The sequence below is a fragment of the Aulostomus chinensis genome, chromosome 22, assembly GCF_037954235.1.
Source record: "Aulostomus chinensis isolate RoL2024-O1b breed Wild chromosome 22, RoL_Achi_v1.0, whole genome shotgun sequence".
Lineage (NCBI taxonomy): Eukaryota > Metazoa > Chordata > Actinopteri > Syngnathiformes > Aulostomidae > Aulostomus > Aulostomus chinensis.
In genome coordinates, this window is record NC_141341.1 from 23855566 (window position 1) to 23875406 (window position 19841).

General features: G+C 39.2%; 1 protein-coding gene across 2 annotated transcripts in view; it reads right to left on the bottom strand.

The window, feature by feature from the left end:
• Positions 1 to 19841, bottom strand: part of trappc9 (trafficking protein particle complex subunit 9) — a 242188-nt gene that overhangs the window by 142790 nt on the left and 79557 nt on the right. For both annotated transcript variants that reach the window (XM_086193247.1, XM_086193246.1), the window contains one exon: positions 9943 to 10095. In XM_086193247.1, coding sequence (XP_086049373.1) covers positions 9943 to 10095 — 153 coding nt within the window. The remainder of the gene's footprint in view (positions 1 to 9942; positions 10096 to 19841) is intronic.

Here is a 19841-nt window from a genome sequence, read left to right on the forward strand (position 1 = left end):
GAGAGAGAGAAGTGCTAAAGTTGATACAACGCACAAACAGCATATATTTCAAACACATGCAGGCTAAACTATCATTTTTCCTCCAATTGGAGCTGGAAAGACAGAAGGTAAGAGATGTGATAAGGACCAGTTGATACTTTGCTATAAGGCTTTGATGAAAACTGCATAACATAACCACAGCTATGTGATATGTACCACAGGAGTAGTGTAAGTAGTGTAGCCTTTTTAAAAATTTGGAGTAACTAATGAAATAACACTCTCACAATACTTTACCAGTGATAAAACTGTATCATAATAAAGGAACTAACTTATAATATGGATATTAAAAGTCAGTTCCTCCATCAAAATACCAGCGTGACTGAACAAAAATACCCAGAGCTAGAGGAAAGTCACACATATCTTCACCAAGGCCAACTCAGCCAAACCCAAAATAAGAAAATGCTATTTTCCTGTATATTTAATGGGTTGTTTGGCCAAGGCTACACCCCTTCACCAAGTTTGGTGAGAATGGGCATTGCAGAATTTGCATAATCCTGCTAAATAAAAACAATACCTGGCTGAGGTAAAAAGGCAATAAGCAGATGATATGTAATCATTCACTACATTGTGGTTTCAGTTTAACAAAACTTAGAAGCTGAGATGAAGAATGTACAAGTGCATAGTCTTTGCTTGGTCCCATTGATGTTGCTTTAACTGCCATAAACAAATTGGGTTACAGGGACAGGTAATATATCAGGCAACAATTGAGCACAGTTACAGGAATTATGGGAGATCCAATACTGAAAAAAAATGCTCAAGTCTACAGAATACATATAAAACCAGAGATAGAGGGTAATTTACTTGGCTTAGTACAAGGACAAGAAGTTTTAAAAAAAAATCAAACATCCTAATATTTTCCTCTAACTTGAAAGAAAAGAAAAAAATATTTTTCCAAATGCCTGCTCCTTGAAGAGAATTATTTCTGTTGACCCTGTTGGTTCCTTTTGCAAAGATGTAAAACCTTTCCCTCCAAACCAGTTACACCACTAATTAATGCTTTGATCGGGAGTTTTACTAATCATGCTACATCAGGGTCTCATACTACCACACAAGACAGAGTGTTACAGAGGTACAGGAAATTCAGGGTCAAACTGGGATTTTTTTATTACTTTTCAGCAGAGTGAGAGTAGAGCAGAGTTCTCTGTGGTATTACACTTCAAACCTAACCTGCTACAGAGAAGGATGAAGAGATCAAAACATATACAAGAATCACCATCAGACCAGTCACATTTCATGAACGAGGCTTTTACTGTACCTTTCATCCAGTTCACAATTTGATTTGTTGTGTGGATCATGGAATGGTTTCTTTTGAGTTTGACAAATGAAACCCCTCAAATATTCCGAATGCTGGGTTGATTTGAGTTACTAACCACTGTTGTGGGACCACTCATCCCTGATTGTGATTGTTTAATTTGTAACCAATGCAACTGGAAAAAAATTGGGGGTATCATGTATGAAGACTTCCACAGATTTCATAATGACACATGATGTATGATCACATCTGGAATATGATGTAAAAACAAAAAACTTCAACACGTGCGAAGCCATGTGTGTGTGAAATTAGGGCACATGCATGAGAACCAGACTCTGCCAGGCTTTAATATGCCAACTGGCATAAACAGGCCCTTTGCGTGGACCATCCCTCCCTTACCCATCAGGAAACATGAAAAACAAAAAGCAGAAAGTTGGTCAAAAATTAAAACTTTACCACAGGTGAAGTTGACAGGCTGCATGCAGAGTCTAGGAGGAAAATGTTATCTGGCACTGTCTCCTCCCACATTAATAATGGAAAACTAATGAGAACGTTTCAATAACAAAGATAGTTTATAGTGATACTTGTTTTTTTAATAACTTTATAATATATATGGGGTATATCATTCTGTTGTTTAAGAGGCAAAAACAGCACATTATTAACATCAACCACTGACAAGTAATGATGCTGTAATGACAGTATGTTTGGAGGCAGCCACTCTCCATGCACTTCAGAGGATTTATTTAAAATCAGTCTAACTAATTAATTAATAATTCACCAAGAAGCAATATTACAAACTTCCCTGTGGTACTGTTTGTGAGGATCAGGGAATGGTGGGCTGATCCAGGCATCACTGCAACAGTATATGTCTACATGCATTTGTGCATCCCATATCATTTGCACTTAGATGGCACAAGGTTTCTGTAAAAAACTAATTTATCCTCGGAATTTATCATCAAGTACTCCAAATTCCCATTTTCATATCCTCTACCAAGGCCAAAGTTGTTGTGAATAGAGTTATTTTGCATCCTCATATGTACACTTTTATATACAAGTGGCTAATTGCTGATGTGGATGTTAATGTGTCATTATTGTGTCTTTGATGCATGAATCACTTTTTTAAGGAGTGATTGTTTTCATTTTACACAATTTCCCAGCATCTCCTTGAAGTGTTACCAATGGACCAAAAGCAGTCAAAATGTACACACATCAGCCATGAAGTTGGCGTGAAGAACCACACATTGTACTTCGATGCACTCTACCGCCAGTGACTGTGTTGGTGTCTTTGAGGAGGCATTCTCTGCCCAAAAGAGGTCAAAGAAGTTCTCTGTACTTCATCTTAAATCGTATTATTATCAGAGGAAATAAGGGAATCTGACATGCTGAAAACAGTTTTTGTTTGCCCACTAAGCTTTTGGGGATGCAACAGAATGCCCCAGGGAACCACAATGCACCGTTAACAGTCAACACCTAATGGAGAAATGTATGGGGGACATGACCCTACACTAAGTTTTAGAGTTCATCGATTATCTCATTATTTTTTTCCTCATCCTTGGAAAAGCATAAGCAGCAGCTGAAGGGTGTGCTTCAGCAACTGAAGGAATATGGATTGAAGGTGGCACCAGAGAAATATAAATTTTTCCAAACCTCTGTGAAATACTTGGTTTGGAAACGGCAATTTGGTTTCAGAAAAGGGCGTAGAGACTGACTTGGTGAAAATCAAAGCTCTAACATCTTGGCCAGTCCACACAAACCTGAAGGAACTGAGGTCTTTTTCTAGGTTTTGCAGGATAATAGAGAAGGTTAATTCAATTACCAAGGCCTTTACCAAGCCAAACTCTGGTTATTCACCATCGGGAAAGGGACATAAGAGAACTGAGAAAAGTGCTAGCACCAACTCCAAAAGAGCCTTTTGGCCAAAGGTGGACAATCCCGCTGCCAGGTAGCCTTAGACCTCATAATCTAGAAACTGACATCAGCTCCAGTTTTGGGTTTTACAGACCCCCAACTTCCCTAAATAATGCATACAGATGACTGAGCTTAACCTGTGCCAAATTGGGGGCTGCATTGGATCAGAATCCATAACCCCAAATATCAAAATAATGCCAAATATATTGATTGACTTGTGTAAAGCTCATTTTTTTATAAACCTGTAATAAGGTGAAGACCTATATACCAGGTGTTGTTGCAGTGTTGCAAGGGCGCAAATGATGTTAATAATAAAATATGTTAATAAATGCTCCCACAAGCAAAATGGTTTTATGGATTCACTCTCATTCTAAATTCTCATTTCCACTTCATTCAAGGATATTGTTGTCCAGCATACCACCGTATTTTAACTAGTTCTGTTTTTTTATATATATTTTAGAGGAGATTATATAGTTGAACCAGAGACCCACGGCATATGGATGGCTATTTTGTATTTAAAGTATTAGAAAAAAACAGAACAATCAATAGCTTTACCAAAAGCCCATTCCAGGAAAGAATGGAGCAGAAACTGCAGATTACCTTGTAATTGCTCTCATGTTTTACAAAAAAATTCCCTTTTTATATATTTTCAGATACATGGGATTCATGCCATAACTAAATCTGTCATATGACATGAAAAAAAAGTCATATTAATGAGCATTATTTAAGAAAAACTCCATGTACAAAAGATTTGGCTGGCAGAGGCAGTGCTATGGTCAAAGCTGCCTGCAGATGCAGCACATGAGAACAACAATACAGAGGCAGACACAAGATGTGTGTGCCAGACCTTTCTTCCAAGATCTCTCTAAGCAAGTTAGCAAAATGCTCACTCGCTGCCAGGTAAATATGAATTTCCCAGTATATGGAGTTCAAGGATGTGGCTGCATTCTCATGCTGCAAGGATGATGTATACTGTACATACACAGCTATGTGGACAATGTTGTTAAACCTTCCATTTCATTGTTTAATAAAGCATCCCTTTGTCTGTCCAGTATTACTGTCAATATCCAACCCTCACAATTATCAGTACCTTCCCCATGAGTCTTGACCCCAGAGAGGAATTAGAGTGTATTCTACATCAGAGAGTGGAGAAAGTTGGGCTGGGCATGCACTGGATGATTTGAGACCCTTTCCTGTCCAATTTTTGAGCCATACAACTCACTCTGCAGATGGCCCCAGTTTTAACTTTATCACTGTTCGCCTGAATGTCAGAAATTTAGCTCTGCACAGTGGAAGCCCAGCCACAAACCTGGCTGGAAGAGCCACAAACCATGTACCTGAGGCGCAAGGCGCCAACCTACTCATCAGGAGGAATTATGGGTCCAGTATCTTGCTCAAGGACACTTGGACATGGTCACCGGGGTCGAGGATCGAACCAGCGACCCTTTGGTTGCTAGACGGCCACTCTACCCCTGAGCCATGCCACCCACGTGTATTTGATGTGTCTGACTTCTAAACACAACAGATCTAACCAGAGAAATCTTGGTTTCAACAACAACAACAACCTCTAAAACAACTCATTCCTCTTGAACAAATTTGTCTACATTTTCTTTTCTTCATGGCACAAACAATGTCCTTGGAGCTTCCAAATGATTCTTTATTGACAATTGTCAACAGCCAGAACCGTTCGCCCACACACCTTCTGTGTGAGCACTCAGATCATGGCATGACAAGCAGCACGTACAGCATCAACACAAGAATCGTGAGTTTTGGCATTAAATTGCAAACAATCTCCTAATACATTGAGAGAGAGAATTACACAGCATTTCTAAAATTGTACAGCGTATGCCTAGTTTAGTTGATAATGTTGGATATGAGTCATGGCTCACTTTTTACAACCCACACTGAATTACAAACCAATATTGAAACAGAAATTTGCATGTTACACTATACACGCAGTCTTTGCACTGGTGACCATTAAGGATGGAGGTATAGCTCTCCCCATTTCTTTCAGATCAGAGGCTAGTCTTGTTAGCCTTAAGTAACTGCCTAGCGGTATTAGCTAGATGGATTTATATTGCAGAATTTTGACCACATTCATTGCTTGTAAGATGTGACCCCATTAATACTGTGGCAAATATGTCAAAATATGACAGCGAACATAGCTCAGTATAACTGAACCAATGTCAAAAGAAATATTTGTGCTCAGATTAATGTTTCAAAGTTTCATTAGCAAATATGGCAGTAGTTGGTAATCTCTTGATACACAAGATAACAGACTGAAAACATGGCCATACAACTGGTTTTATGCAAATCAACTTATTAATATAACAGAATTATTGTGATTTCATTGAGTAGAGAAGTTAGATAACATCAAATGAGTTTAGTAAAAACTGCATGGCATAATACCACCATATTAACTACATTCAGAGTTGCTGTCTAGGAAGACCCATGTCTTATCTCTTCTATTCAGGACCTCAGTTATTGCTCAGCTAATTAAACACTGGAATAGTATCATTGAAATGACCTCATGAAGAGAGTGGCATGGGAGCTGAGATAAACATGCAGCAATGTATGTGTTTACTTTCTCATTCATCCAAATCCACATGCAAACATAAACAAACACACCCAAAGTAAAGTCTGGCTGTCGCAGGAGCAGGCCCGTATTGATCTCTCCCTAAAATTTCTCAGGCTATAGCGTCTGTGGAGAGGAGTTTCAACAGTCTGGAGATGGAGGGAGAGGTCAGGAGGAAAAAAAAGGAAGAGAGGAGACTGACAATGAACTGTGAGAATGACTGTGAGATGGAGCACAATGTATGAGCGGTGAGGTAGAGGAGAAGGCTGGACTATTTCCTTAAAGCAGGAATAAGAATAAGAAGAGAGGATATCAGATATTTGTCGTGAGGAAGTCAAAAGCTAGGAAAAAAATAGAGGTGTGGAGACCTCAAGACCTCTCTCCCATTATTGTTGAATTTTAAATGAGGCAGCCATTTTCTCCGCAACTCTAAGCAGGAGTGCTCTGTGCGTAGCCATATATTAGCAGTTATTTTTGCATCTAACTCACAGGAAAAATCTTAGTTGTTAAGTTAAAAGTATTAACATTCGATTATTATATACCAAGAAATGAGAAGTAAAAGCAGCTAAGGGCAAATAAACTCAGTTGCTATGTTGTTATGTTCATCTCACAATAATCATCTCAAACAACAGCAAAGCAATGAATACCTTCAAAAAAGTTGAAATGTTCACTTTGTGTTAACAACTTCTTCATAGAGGTGCTGGTCATTTGGGAAAGAGGTGCTTTGTGGTGCTGTAAACTCGTACTTTTATTATACTGAATGAAATATGGTCAAAACTTATGGGTCCAAAAAGCCTTAAACCTCCATTTTTTTTAATGGTCAAAAGGGGGGTGATTATGAAGATGTGTGAAGAGTTCGCCACATTCCTTATTTTTCAGTCTTTCTCAGTAAAATTGTATTTTCATTCAAAAAATTCAAAAATACTAGCCAGGGGTTGGCAATAAACACACACACACACACACACACACACACACACACATATATAGATATATAGCTATATATAGATATTTAGCTATATATCTATATATAGCTATATATAGATATATAGCTATATATTGATATATATTGAATTTTATTTCGCAAAAATTTGTGACATGAAGTTTTGTAAATATAAATATGTCATATATAGTCATAAATATTAACACATACAAATACACACACTTTTTTTCTTAAGGCATTTAAATACTTCAAAACTCACAGGCATGTAGTCATACATGTATTTTAGGCTGTAGAATAAAATGACAAAATGTGTTTGGCTTGTGTTAAGCACATACCTTATTTTTTAGGCCATCTCACCAAAAAAAAACAAAAACAAAAAAACAAACACAGACAAAGAATTGGGCATCAAACAATGCTTACTTCCATGTATTCGGACTCAGTCCCAAGCCCACTCTATAGGAATTTCAGATTTCATAAAAGGTGACACTTTTTCTTTTTACAGTGTTAAAGTTAAGAAAAATACAAAAAAACGCATCTTCAAATTGATAATAGTAGAAATTTAAAAATCCATGATCTATGAAATTATCTCAAATATTTATCTACCAAACACAAGAAGCGTCATCACTGAATAATCACCTCTTATTAAACACTTAAACAAATACTAACTATTGACGTATCGTTTTATACGTGCACATAGGCAAAAATGCAGTGTAATATTTAGAGTCACAACACTGTGCTGTGAGGGAAAGTCAGAAAATTTGGAGTTCTTCAAAGCGTTTAGAAAATTCTAGACTGTTTTAATTTTTTGTAATAAAACAGTTAACATGTTGTATTGCATCCAAAAAAAATTAAAGCATAACAAACAGGCAAAAAGTAATAACATGCAAAAAAAAATACTTGCGGTTATGCCATTTACCAAAAGGAGTCATTCAAGAAGTTATGAAGACAGCATGAGTCTTTATCAGTGCGTCACATATCTATATGTTCCTCTTTGAAAAACCTGTCTGTACTCAACCTACATATGACATCAATTTGAGTTTCTGACACATTATAACGAAAAGCATTTCTCTAGCATTGTGACTGCCAAATGACAACAGCAAAATTTGAAGGGCTGAAACGATCCCTTGTGTAACTTGAGTCATTCAATTACTAAAATTCCTCGAGACAAAATTTTTGCGTCAAAGCCTCATTTGAATCTGAACTATACTTTGTTTTGCAGGTCAAGGTGGGCACTGAAATTTGGTATTGAACAGTTGAATCATTCAACACTAGAGTATTGACAAGCTTAAGTTTAAGTTTTGATATAATTTATTGTCACACGGCTGCAGCTTCTCTCCTCTCTGAGTCAGTGCAGTTCCTTCATACACGCACATGCAGTACACACACAGAGGTCAGTGCGTTTCTCTCATCCTGTCTGTGTCTGATCTGTTGATTTTCTTTACAGGATGTTTTATAAAGTCACCCCAACATCCAATGTGTTTCTATTTGTGTCCATGTATAATTCACCCGTGACTGAGTTTTCACAGCAGAAAGCTGCATGTGGAGGAGACTTGTTGTTAATGACGGAGTTCATTAAAACAGTCAAAACTAACTTGATGGTGAATGATATCGACACCAACCAGGTGTACTTACAAGATTAAAGAACTATATAAGGAGGCCTTTACATTAAAGAGGAGAGTCTGTGTCTCTCTGTCAGTAACCGTCAGACCTCCTCAGAGCAGAGTGAACAGGTGAGGCAGGAGAGGAAGGCAGACTGATCACTCATCAATTACGGATGCCATTGATCTCTAAAAATGTTTAAAAAAAATAAAATGCCAAAACCTGAGTGTCCGCACAAATAAAGTCTGTGTGTGTTAAACACTACAGAGTGTAACATCGTGCTATTCACAGGCAGTCTGCCATTGTTTGTTTGACAGAAAGACAGATAGGGTCGTGTCCAGAAGAGAACCCTAGACTCACAAAAGATAGTGTGTGTTTGATTATTTTAGTAGAAACAATGGACACAAATCTTGCAAGAGTTGTACAAAAAAGCATTACCTTCTAGGCAGACCGAGAATGGTGGGCATTTCCAAAAATAGAAAATCATGTTGCAGTGCCTGTGTTTTAATGTGGCAGGTCGCCATAAATAAAACACTATTTACTGAGCCAGAGTCACTGAAACACTGATCACTGACCTGTTGTGATGGAAAAAGAATTTATATGCTTTACTTAGGTAAAATCATTAATACCCCAATGTAAAAATTCCTAATTACAATTAAAAATCTTCGTCTTTGTCTTCGTCGTCCTCCGCTTCATCCGGTGGGTCCGGGTCGCGGGGGCAGCAGTCTCAGCAAGGAAGCCCAGACTGTCTCCCAAGCCGTATCCACTAGCTCTTCCGGGAGGATCCCGAGGCGTTCCCAGGCCAGCTGAGAGATATAATCCCTCCACCGTGTCCTGGGTCGGCCTCGAGGCCTCCTCCCGCTTGGACATGCCTGGAAAACCTCCAGAGGGAGGCGTCCAGGAGGCAACCTCACCAGATGCACCTCAACTGGCTCCTCTCGACATGGAGGAGCAGTGGCTCTGCTCTGAGCACCTCCCGAATGACTGAGCTTCTCACCCTGTCTCTAAGGGAGAGCTCAGCCACCCTGGGGAGGAAACTCATTTCAGCTACTTGTATTCGCGATCTTGTTCTTTCAGTCATTACCCAAAGCTCATGACCATGGGTGAGGGTTGGAACGTAGATTGACCGGTAAAACAATTAAAAATCCTTTATGTAATTGTTTCCTTTTTTTTAGAAAAATCAACATTTCTATTGTTTTTGTTGTAACTAAATGGCTCTCTTATTGGTGTTTTTTGATTACTAAGTACAGACACACAACCTCATACTAGAAAATGGTGGCATGTTGGTGAACCAATCCCTTGTAGGAGCATGTTTGTACTTCAGTAAAAAGTAAAGTAGCAACAGTTAAAGTAAAAGTACAGTCAAAATAAAGTTACTTTCCTCAGTATTTCTACATTAGCATTTCATACTTCCATTTAAGAGACTTGTCTTATTTTCCCTTTTGTAAAGTACCATTGCTCTTAAATAAAGCAAAAGTAACATAATTGAAAAAAAATGCAAAATGCGCAATACTTGTTATCGATTACTCAATTAATTGCCAAAACAATTGATAGATTACTCGATTACTAAAAGAATCGATAGCTGCAGCCCTAAAAATGTGTAATCGCTGGTTCATTGGGGTTACTCACCATCATTGAGATCCTGCAGAAGGTTCTCCTGTCCAGAGAAATCCAGCCTGACTTTGATGATAACTACCAGAGTCACAGCCTGACCTGGCTTCAGAGGAAGGTGAGACAAAGCTTCCTCCAGCTCCCAGCTCAGAAACTCTCCAAACACTTTCTCTGCAAATATAAATCAAAGGAAAAGCAAGTTTAAAACAAACAAAGAGCATAAGTTACATGTCTTTTTCCACCTAGGATAAAAGATAGCAAGATTCATCAAAATGATGATCCAAATTTTTGGAAGCAAACATTTTTGGGCAAAACAAACTGCTTGCCTAATGGCAATATGCACAAATAAAGGATTTAGCAGAAAAGAATCACGGCAGGTTAATGCCCATGTAGTCTGCATTAATTAAATGTGAAGTAACAAAAAAGAGGCAATTCACTCAACACAAGGTTGCTGAATAGCCATTTACCCTGACTCATTTTAGCGTGTATACAATTCTACAGTTTCATCTGGCAGATGTTTTTGTCCAAAGCGACATACAACACAAGCAAGAATTTAGACTGGTGGGAAAGTACTTAGTCGTACTTAATTAGTAGGACAAAGTGTTTCAGATTTGATTGGCTGCAGGTGCTAATATGTAGTGGCAGACGTGCCAGCTTTTTTTTTTCTTCCTTTCTTGATATAACTCAACCACAACAAACCACAACCAATAATTCAACATCAACAATATCTTTCAACATTCAACACATTCAAAATTCTACACTGTCAGTGCTAAGCATTCCCTCAGAGCAGGATCTTAAACCGTCTGACTCATTCTACCTCTGAGGATAAGAGAAGGGTCAGATTTAAGTGCTTAGGTGTTACCTGAACATTTGAGTCTTCAAATGTCTCTTAAAAGTAGAAAAGGACTCTGCGGATCGTATGGAGTTGGGTAGTTAACCACCCCACCATTTGGGGACAACAGTGGAGAAGAGTCTAGTTAGAGATTTACAGCCATGATGGGCTGGGAGCACCAGCCGTCTCTCGCAGGCAGAGTGTAGCAGGCAAGAGGGAGTGTAGACCTGGATGACGCAGGTGCCATTCTTGTCACAGTGTAAGTAGACCTGATAATCCAATCAAATCTACAACCCTTTCTAGCTGAGATGATGACTCAGCTGCATCCATTTCAGCCAGAAGCAGCAAATGAATGATACATCACCTGAATAAAGCATGTGTTCTGTCTATGCAGGTGAGCCACTTCTGTTCTTAGGGACTGCGGTATTATAACCGAATCACAGCATAAGGATCGACATATAGGCTCACTGTAAACACAACAGTTTACATGTGACTGCTTGATTCTTTACCAACGCATTTAAAGTCGTCTGGTTGGATGGGAATGCAGACAGCATTAAAAAAGATTTTGTGAATAACATTCCATTTTAAATATTTATTGACTCTGATATCTTTTCAGTGAATTAAAAAAAAGAAAAATTGAACAGAGAGTGAGGCTATGTGAAATGATTTAAAAGAAATGAGACTGGGAATATATAAAAAAAAAAAATCAAGTCATTCATTCATAAATGACTTGAATATCACTCCCCAAAATGAATCACAAGATATGGCAGCAACAACGACTCCCTGGAAGTTGTTCAGGCCTTATGGGAAATGTTTGAATTCCTATTCTTGAAAATGACTGAATGAGATGTAAACTACTGGTAGTTCAGTCATTTCAACATAAAACTTTCCATTGTTTACTGTCCACAACACTTCATTTTGTCAGATGGTGACAAATCCTGACCCACCAACAGTGTTAATTTTGGGAGCTATTTTTAATTTAGTCTTCATCTTGAGACAAAAACTCATCTTCATTTTAGTCGCATTATAGTCATTTTTATTTTTGATAGTTTTGGTTGACAAAATTGAAAATCATTTTGAAAATTCATTACATTTTAGTCAATTTTTAGTCAAAATAATGTTCTCTCTTTAATTCATTCACTAACATAGACACCAAAAATTGGAACTGAGTTTACAGCATCAAGTTATTAAATTTGTTAAGTAACAATGCATTCACACCTTCTTAACACTTAAACTCACAAGAAATAAAGATTTTGTTTTAAGCAGAAATAGCAACACTGCGCATGTGAACTGCAACCTATTATTAAAAAGTCCTATCTTATGACATATAGAGACATTTAATCACAGTGCATTAAACATCTGTAGCGGTTGGTTTGGTTCATAAGGAACAACCATTGTTGTGATTTCTCTTTCTTCTGCTTTTAATCTTCATGTAACAAACACAGAAAAGTATCACGAGCTGTTCTAGGTTAGTGGATTGTGCAAAAATAAAAGTGGTACTGTAAGCTGTTTGCCAGCGCTGTCTTTGAGGCTGAGGTAGCTTCACCGGGGAAGGAAGTGTGCACATATAGCGTTCATGGCATGTAAGTCAAAGGGATGCATTCCAGTTTGACTAACAGGATGCACAGCAGAGGGGAAAAAATCATTGCCTTTTTTAAACGTCCTGTAATTCATAACCAACATTTTCGTCTTGACAATTCTCCTCAATGAAATCACAATATGTACTTTGAATATATTCGGGTTCTACTTGCTATACTTATTACTATAATAATCAGGAAACCGACAAAACTTGTGTGGATGTAGCTTTGGCAAAAAACTCAACTCTCTTCAACCGACCATATACACAAACTGAAAAGCTATGCCCTTTTTTGCCGGGGGGGGGGGGGGGTGTAGTTACAACTACTGCTAGTCAACATGAGCATTGCAATAGGCCTATACATATGGAATGATCTCAATATATTGCACTTCTCCCCTTTAGAATGAAAACCATTAACTCGTCTTCCTCCGCGTATCTGGTTCCAGGTCACTGGGGCAGCAGCCTCAGCAAGAAAGCCCAGACCACCTTCTCCCCAGTCACTTCCACCAACTCTTCTGGAGGAATCCTGAATTGTTCCCAGGCCAGTCAAGAGATACAGTATAATCCTGCCAGTGTGTCCTGGGTCCGCCACGAGGCATCCTCCCGGTTGGAAAAACCAAAGTCCAGGAATCATCCTCACCAGATGCCCGGACCACCTCAACTGACTCCTCTCGACATGGAGGAGCAGTGGCTCTACCCAGAGTCCCTCCCAGATGTCCGAGCTTCTAACCCTATTGCTGAGGGAGAGCCCAGCCACCCTGCGGCAGGAACATGTCTGCTGCTTGTATTCGCGATCTCTTTCTTTCGGTCATTACTCACAGCTTATGACCATGGGTGAGGGTTGGAACATTGAATGACTGGTAAATTGAGAGTTTCACCTTTTGGCTATGCTCCCTCTTTAACACAACAGACCAGTTTAGCGCCTGCATCACAGCAGACGTTGCCCCAAACTGCCTATCTATCTCCTGCTCCATCCTACCCTCACTCATGAACAAGATACTTGAACTCCTCCACCATTAATTTTTTCTTTTATTCTGTTGAGTAAAAACAATGTACCATCTCTTAGTTTCTATCAATGAGCAAGCCACGATCTAACAATAACAATATCAACATGAAAACACAAAACAGAGACAAACTAAATGTAGTATCAAAATTGTACCAACAGTCCAAGGGATCATGCTTTCAGGCTCCTAGGAACAACCAGACAGTTTTGTTTTTGGTTTTTGTTTTTACCTCAGGTGGCTAATAAGATAATCTGTCTGGTTTAAGGAGCACTCACTAAGGGTAGCGGCGCACTGCAGCACTGCTGGGTTTGTTCAGTGTAGACTGAATGTCTCTTTGAGTGGCTGCACTCTGCACAGGCAGTCCAGGGCATTCTGGTAGTTGTGTCCGGAATGCAATTTGGTCTAGGAGTGGACACACAAGTGCCCTGAGTCTCTGTAGTGACACTGCAGGCAGTGGTGTGTGTTGACTGTGAGGTATTTTTGAGTCCTTATCCAGTTCTAGCTGCTGGTAAGCATGTGATAAGTCCAGTTTTGTAAACAACTTGTCTCCCACCAACGTTCTAAACAAATCTTCCGTGTTTGGAAGTGGGTAGGTTTCCTCCTCCACACTCTGATTTATAGTCGCTTTGTCGTCTACATATTCTGATTGACTTATCTGACTTTGCGACTATTACTAGAGGTGATGCCCACTCACTTCTGTCTGTCCTAGATATAATGCCTGTGCCTTCAAGTCTGTCTAGTTCCTTTTCCATTGACTCTACAGTGTAAGTACAAAAGGCACAGGTTGGGCCTTCTTAAAAATAGGGTTGGTGTCACGTTGTACTCCAATAGAGGCTTTAAAGCCACAGATAGTACTGGGGCCCTCCTTGAATATGGCCTTGTGTTTCTGTAGCACAGCCTCCACGTCCACATCACTTGCAATTCCTGTTGTTTTGACGGATAAGATGTTACTCCAGTTCAGTTTGATTTCGTCCAACTAACTCCAGCCTTGTAGAGTTGGTCGGTCTCCCTTCATAACTACCATGGATACCTGTACCGCCTGCTGCTCATATTTTGCATCAACAGTCACTTTCCCTAACACGGCAATCATTTCTCCTGTAAAGGAGGTCAACTGCAGGCGGCTTTTCTCAAGGAGGAGGTGAGACACCGAGTCTTAGTAAACTATCTCTGAGACAAAACTTACAGCTGCTCCTGTATCTAGCAGCATTTCTACTCCCTTTCCTTCAGCACTAACATTAACTGACCTGTCCAGGGTGAACCCCGCCTCTCGCCCGAAAGCCGCTGGGATAGGCTCCAGCCCCCCCGCGACCCTAACAGAAATAAGCGGAAGAAAACGGATGGATGGATGGATGGATGGATAGACTAACATTAACATTAATGCCATAATTCCTACCAGAAGCTATGAACACAGAACAGCACGACACCCAAAACAGTCCCTCTTCACCATCCTCATCATTGTCATTTTCTGTTGCTTCCTGCTGCACATTGTGCCATTTTATTTCTACACATGCATGTTATATGCTCTACTCTAGAGCAATGATGACACTTTTCTTGTTTATACCTGCATACCTGTGCTGTGTGTCTCATACCCCCACATCTGTAGCAAGGTTGCTGCTGCCGTTTGTTGTCATCACACTATTTGGTGCTTGTTGGAAGCTTTTCTGTGCACTGTTGCAGTGTGATCCAGATCCAGGGCATTTTTACATTCTCCTTCAATGCTTTTTCAAAAGACTGTGGGCATCCACTCCAATTATCGACAGGAACACACTGACCTTCTTGTCATATGTCAGATTGTTTGCCATCATCCACTGTTCAAGTCTCTCCAAGTAAGATTCAAAATCTTCTTGTCCATCTTTTCCGCTAGCGCACAGATTTGGATCATAGCCATCGTGCTAGCAAGTAGTGCTGCTGCTCCCTCTAGCTGCTTGAGCGCAGGACATTCAACTTCTTGCTCTGGCATGCACGTAGACAATGCTGCTCTCCTTGACTCGTCACCAGTGTAACATACTCGGGTTCTACTTCCAATACTTTTTACTATTATAATCAGGAGACGGACAACACCTGTGTAGATGTAGCTTTAGTAAATACCTCTCAGCTCCCAACAACCAGTCAGCGCAGTGACACATATACACAATCTTAAAAGCTATAACCTTTTTTGCCACAAGGGGAAAGTAAAGTTACAACTAGTCCCAGTCAATATAAGCACTGCAATAGGCCTATAATATATGTAATGATCTCAATCCATCACAATACTGTATTTTGTAACAGTTTTTATTGTCATACCTATTTTTAGTTCCTCTTTGTCTTGTCTAGTCACAAAAAAAGGGTAATTGATTTACAAAGTTACATAATGGCTTCATCAACGAAATTAACATTGCCCAAGTAGCAGCACTGCAGTAGAGCCAGGTGCGTATGGGTTTATGTGACAACGCAGAAGCATACTGCTCAAGACTACAACTGTCCACCGGTAAAAACTGCAGTGACAAGGCACCCTATAAATAAGTTCGAATTTTAAAAAAAGGTATATTACTACTTTCATGTTGCAAATTGACACAAGGCCATCTCCAAAGATTTTGGTATCCTTTTTTCAGCAGTCTGCATTGGATTGTAGAGAACCTAAATGGAAGTAGGGGGCAGCGAGAGGAACAGGATGGAGCAGACTATAGAAAGAATACGATGAAGGATGTCAAAATAGTTTAAGGCTCTCACACTATCAAATAACCTATTTGCAGAACGGCTGATAGCTGTGAACAAGGTGAATATTGCCAATTATCAAGAAATGGCCAAATGAACTACACAGTTATTGCAAGCAGCTGAAGTGTTAGTGACAACAGTTCTTAAATGAATGGATTTTTTTGGTTGAACAGCATTCATGATATTTTGGAATGTAGAAGTAAACAGATAGTTGATCTTCTGTTACATGAACATTCCTTAAACATCTAATGAATAGACCCTGGAGTCAAGATTGAGTGGTTTCCTCAATGTGGTCAATGTTGCATGTTTAGTTGCAAAAACTCCTTTAAGCTCTGAGGCAGCCAAGGGACTGGTATGTCTATAAGAGAGAATCCTGTTAGCAACATCCTGGGACAGTGATACGCTTTATGCTCTAAAAAAATATAGCCTATAAGGACCTGACAAGCTATAGTACAGGTGGTGCCCCAAACCGGCATGAGTACAGCTGAGAGGAACCAGTTTATACAGCAGCAACCTTTGGACTCATGGTGAATTTTTGGTTGGCCTTTACAGTTTTGTCATAGAACTGCTTTGAGGGACAGGCCTGTGTAAAACATCAAGCTAGAATTATTTGTCAGGCTTCTTCACTCATTCATTATGTTTCTACATCACATAAAAACTTCCTCTAATTTCCTAATCTCCTGGAGTAGCAGTGATCAGTCAGTGCTTGATCCTGTGAAATAGTCAGGTCAGTGTCAGCTTCACTGGACCTGTCATGCACCAAACATTAGGTAAAATAGAACATTAATAATCCCAAACACTTGAGATTGTTAAAAAATAAGCAAATTACACTACATTAAGTATTACTTGTAAAGTGTATAACATTTTTGACATCATCTGCCCACATTTTAGGGAAAGTTTTTCTGTGATAGCGGGTACTAATTCTTTAGTTTGGTCACGTTTGGTACAAGCTCCTGAACCTGCACTTGCTGTCTGTCCCAGGTGATTTGCTGTTTTTAATTGTTTGACAACTTCCAGTACATCCACTTCCTTTACAGATGCCATCAATGTTGTTGAATCACATTGAGAAAAAGGTAGATTTAGAGAAAAAATACTTGTATCTTATCCTCTTCATAATGGATTTTGGAAATAAAGTTCTTGATAAAAGAATCCAAATGCATTTGCAAAATCTCTTTTGTGTGATACCATCTTTCTGGATGTTAAGCATATTATTTTTGAAGACAACCTTTAAGTGTGCTCAGTACAATGATCGGAAAACTCTTGTACTTGCATTTTGTTTTGTTTATTTTGGTTCATCTGCAATATATTGGTTTGCTCTTTAAAGAAAATATAAAGTTTCCCAGAACTTGCAACACATTATGTAAAAGAATATATTGGAATGGTTGTGCCTCCATCATTTACCATCATTTAATTTGGCTTGTGATGGAGGGCTATCAATGTTGAAAGCCTTCTAGTTGCCATACCATTGAGCCAGACTCTTTGGCACTTTGAAAACCCTACAGTGAGAGAGGTGGGATGGTTTACTATTCAGCAATTGGACAAGTGCCAAGTGTGAGATGCAACAAGGACCCCAGGACAGGTTGACCATACTCACCATTTATATATATATGTGTGTGTGTGTGTGTGTGTGTGTGTGTGTGTGTGTGTGTGTGTGTGTGTGTGTGTGTGTGGCTGTGTCACTAATGTCTGTTGTGTATATGATGTGATCACAGAAGAACAGCATTTTTTTTCCTCCTATTTCAATTTCTTTCCCCCAGGAACTGGGCACCTGTCTCATATGTCAAGATAGCTCTACTGTGTCAAAAGAAGACACTTTTAAGATTTTGCCACAGATGTCTTCTTTGTGTGGCTCTTCATCTTTTATTCATTCAGTTTCCACAGAGCTTGCAGAGGGCTTCAGAGAGGCCCTCTCAATTGTGGCTTGTCTAAATCTTCTACCAGGTTATGACTAAGGAGGCTGGCAGATGAGGACAGGGTTATAATGAAGGCCAATGATGTTGTAGCCTGCCACCATGGTGCTGCAGTGTAATACTGTGGCCCCCATCATTTTACTGCATAAATGATCTCTTGTTTAGAGACCACCCATGCAAAAAAAATTAAAATAAAATTCAAGCATAGTTGGGTATTAGAGTATGTTATTTGTACTTTAAGTAGGCAACAATTTCAGGTGCATTTGTTCTTATTATGCATTGTCAACATTGTGACCTAATGCAGCACAATGTTAAAATGGATTAAAATTCTTTTTTTTTCATTTTTACCGTTCAGTTGCCTGGCGAGACAATCTACAGCTCACAAACTTAGGTCCAAAGCTAGTTTGAATCCCCTCCTATCTAAAACCTAAATAAGATATTAATAGAGGTATTGAATCTTCTCTACCTTCCAAAAATAATGTAGCGCCTGATTTGGTTCTCATATTTAGTAATGTGACTGGTAAAACAGTAGAAAAGGACATCTTTCAAATCAAAAAGCACTAACATTGATAGTCATTGAATACCGTTTTAAGTCTAGTTATTGCAAAGATAGCGTCAATAATGACAATTAACAAGAGCAGATGGAAGTACCAGTGGTGTTTCTTGGCAGAAAAAAATGTGTTTCTGGCCTCTTTTCAATCTTTCTAATGTGATGGAATAACTTTTTTTTTTACACAGAAGGAGCTCGTCTATCAAGTAAGTATGCCATCATCTCCTAGTGGTTCTAGATAGGAAGGAATACAGATGTATCTACAGAGCTCAACTTTTGGTCCAAAAAATACAAAAAAATGGGATTGATGGTGCAGGGCACTGTGTACAGGTCCTACGTGAAGTGGCATCGAACTTAATTAAGATGGCTGCCTCCATAATTGGTTTTGAACAAGCTCTGAAGTGACTCATTATTTTTGAATATAGAAAAATATCCAAAGAAACACAGAATTTTGTGACTATTTGTGTCATCTTCTGACATCTTGTTTTTAGTTTTGCCAGTTTTACAAAGCAGGTGAAAAGTTTGTGAAACCAGTTGCTTTTTAAATAAGGGCAGCTGAGAGAGAGGCTTGTATGCAGGATAAATGCGGAAAGATGACTACTGCAGGCATCAACATTTGAAAAAGTCTGTCAACACTGTGACTGAAAGCCAAACCTACTTCCTCCTCCTCTCTGCTCAATGCTGCACTAGGGAAGGGCAGAGCACCTCAACACACAGAGAGCATATGAGAGCATTTCTCCAGAAGATTACTCCAGCTGATGAGAACTACACACATTACTGCCTGAAATTCACTGGAGGTGTGCGTAATTTGTTCTGTCAGCAGCACAGACCAGGGTTTTCACATCTGAAATACTATGGCCACCCTGCAGCAAAAAAGGAGTAATTTCAATGGAAATTTAGTCATTTTAAATGCCCAAAGGGTCGCACAATCATGTGATGAGAAAAGAAAACATAATTCATTTTCAAAGGAACACAATTTTTCTACTGCTGACTACTAGTCAGTAAGCCAACAACCCAAATGTTCCTCCACACATTGTTTGGAGAGATGCTACTACTGCTACTATACCATTATATACACTATGAAATGGTTGTTTTTTTTCTGTAAGCCAAACAATCATGGGGGTAGCACTACAGCCATGATCTCACAATAGTGCCTGTGAGAAAGCCCCATAGAGTTGTTCCCCACAGTGACATCAAGTGGTGAATGTTGGAATTACAGCCATATCCAGAGCACATGTTCAGATCGGGCATTTTTAGTTTTCAGTGGATATGACCTGTGGAAGACCTGTGCATGTGTGTTCTTATCGTGCGTTATTGAGCAAAAGTAAGTGTGTTACACCAGTTTATAATG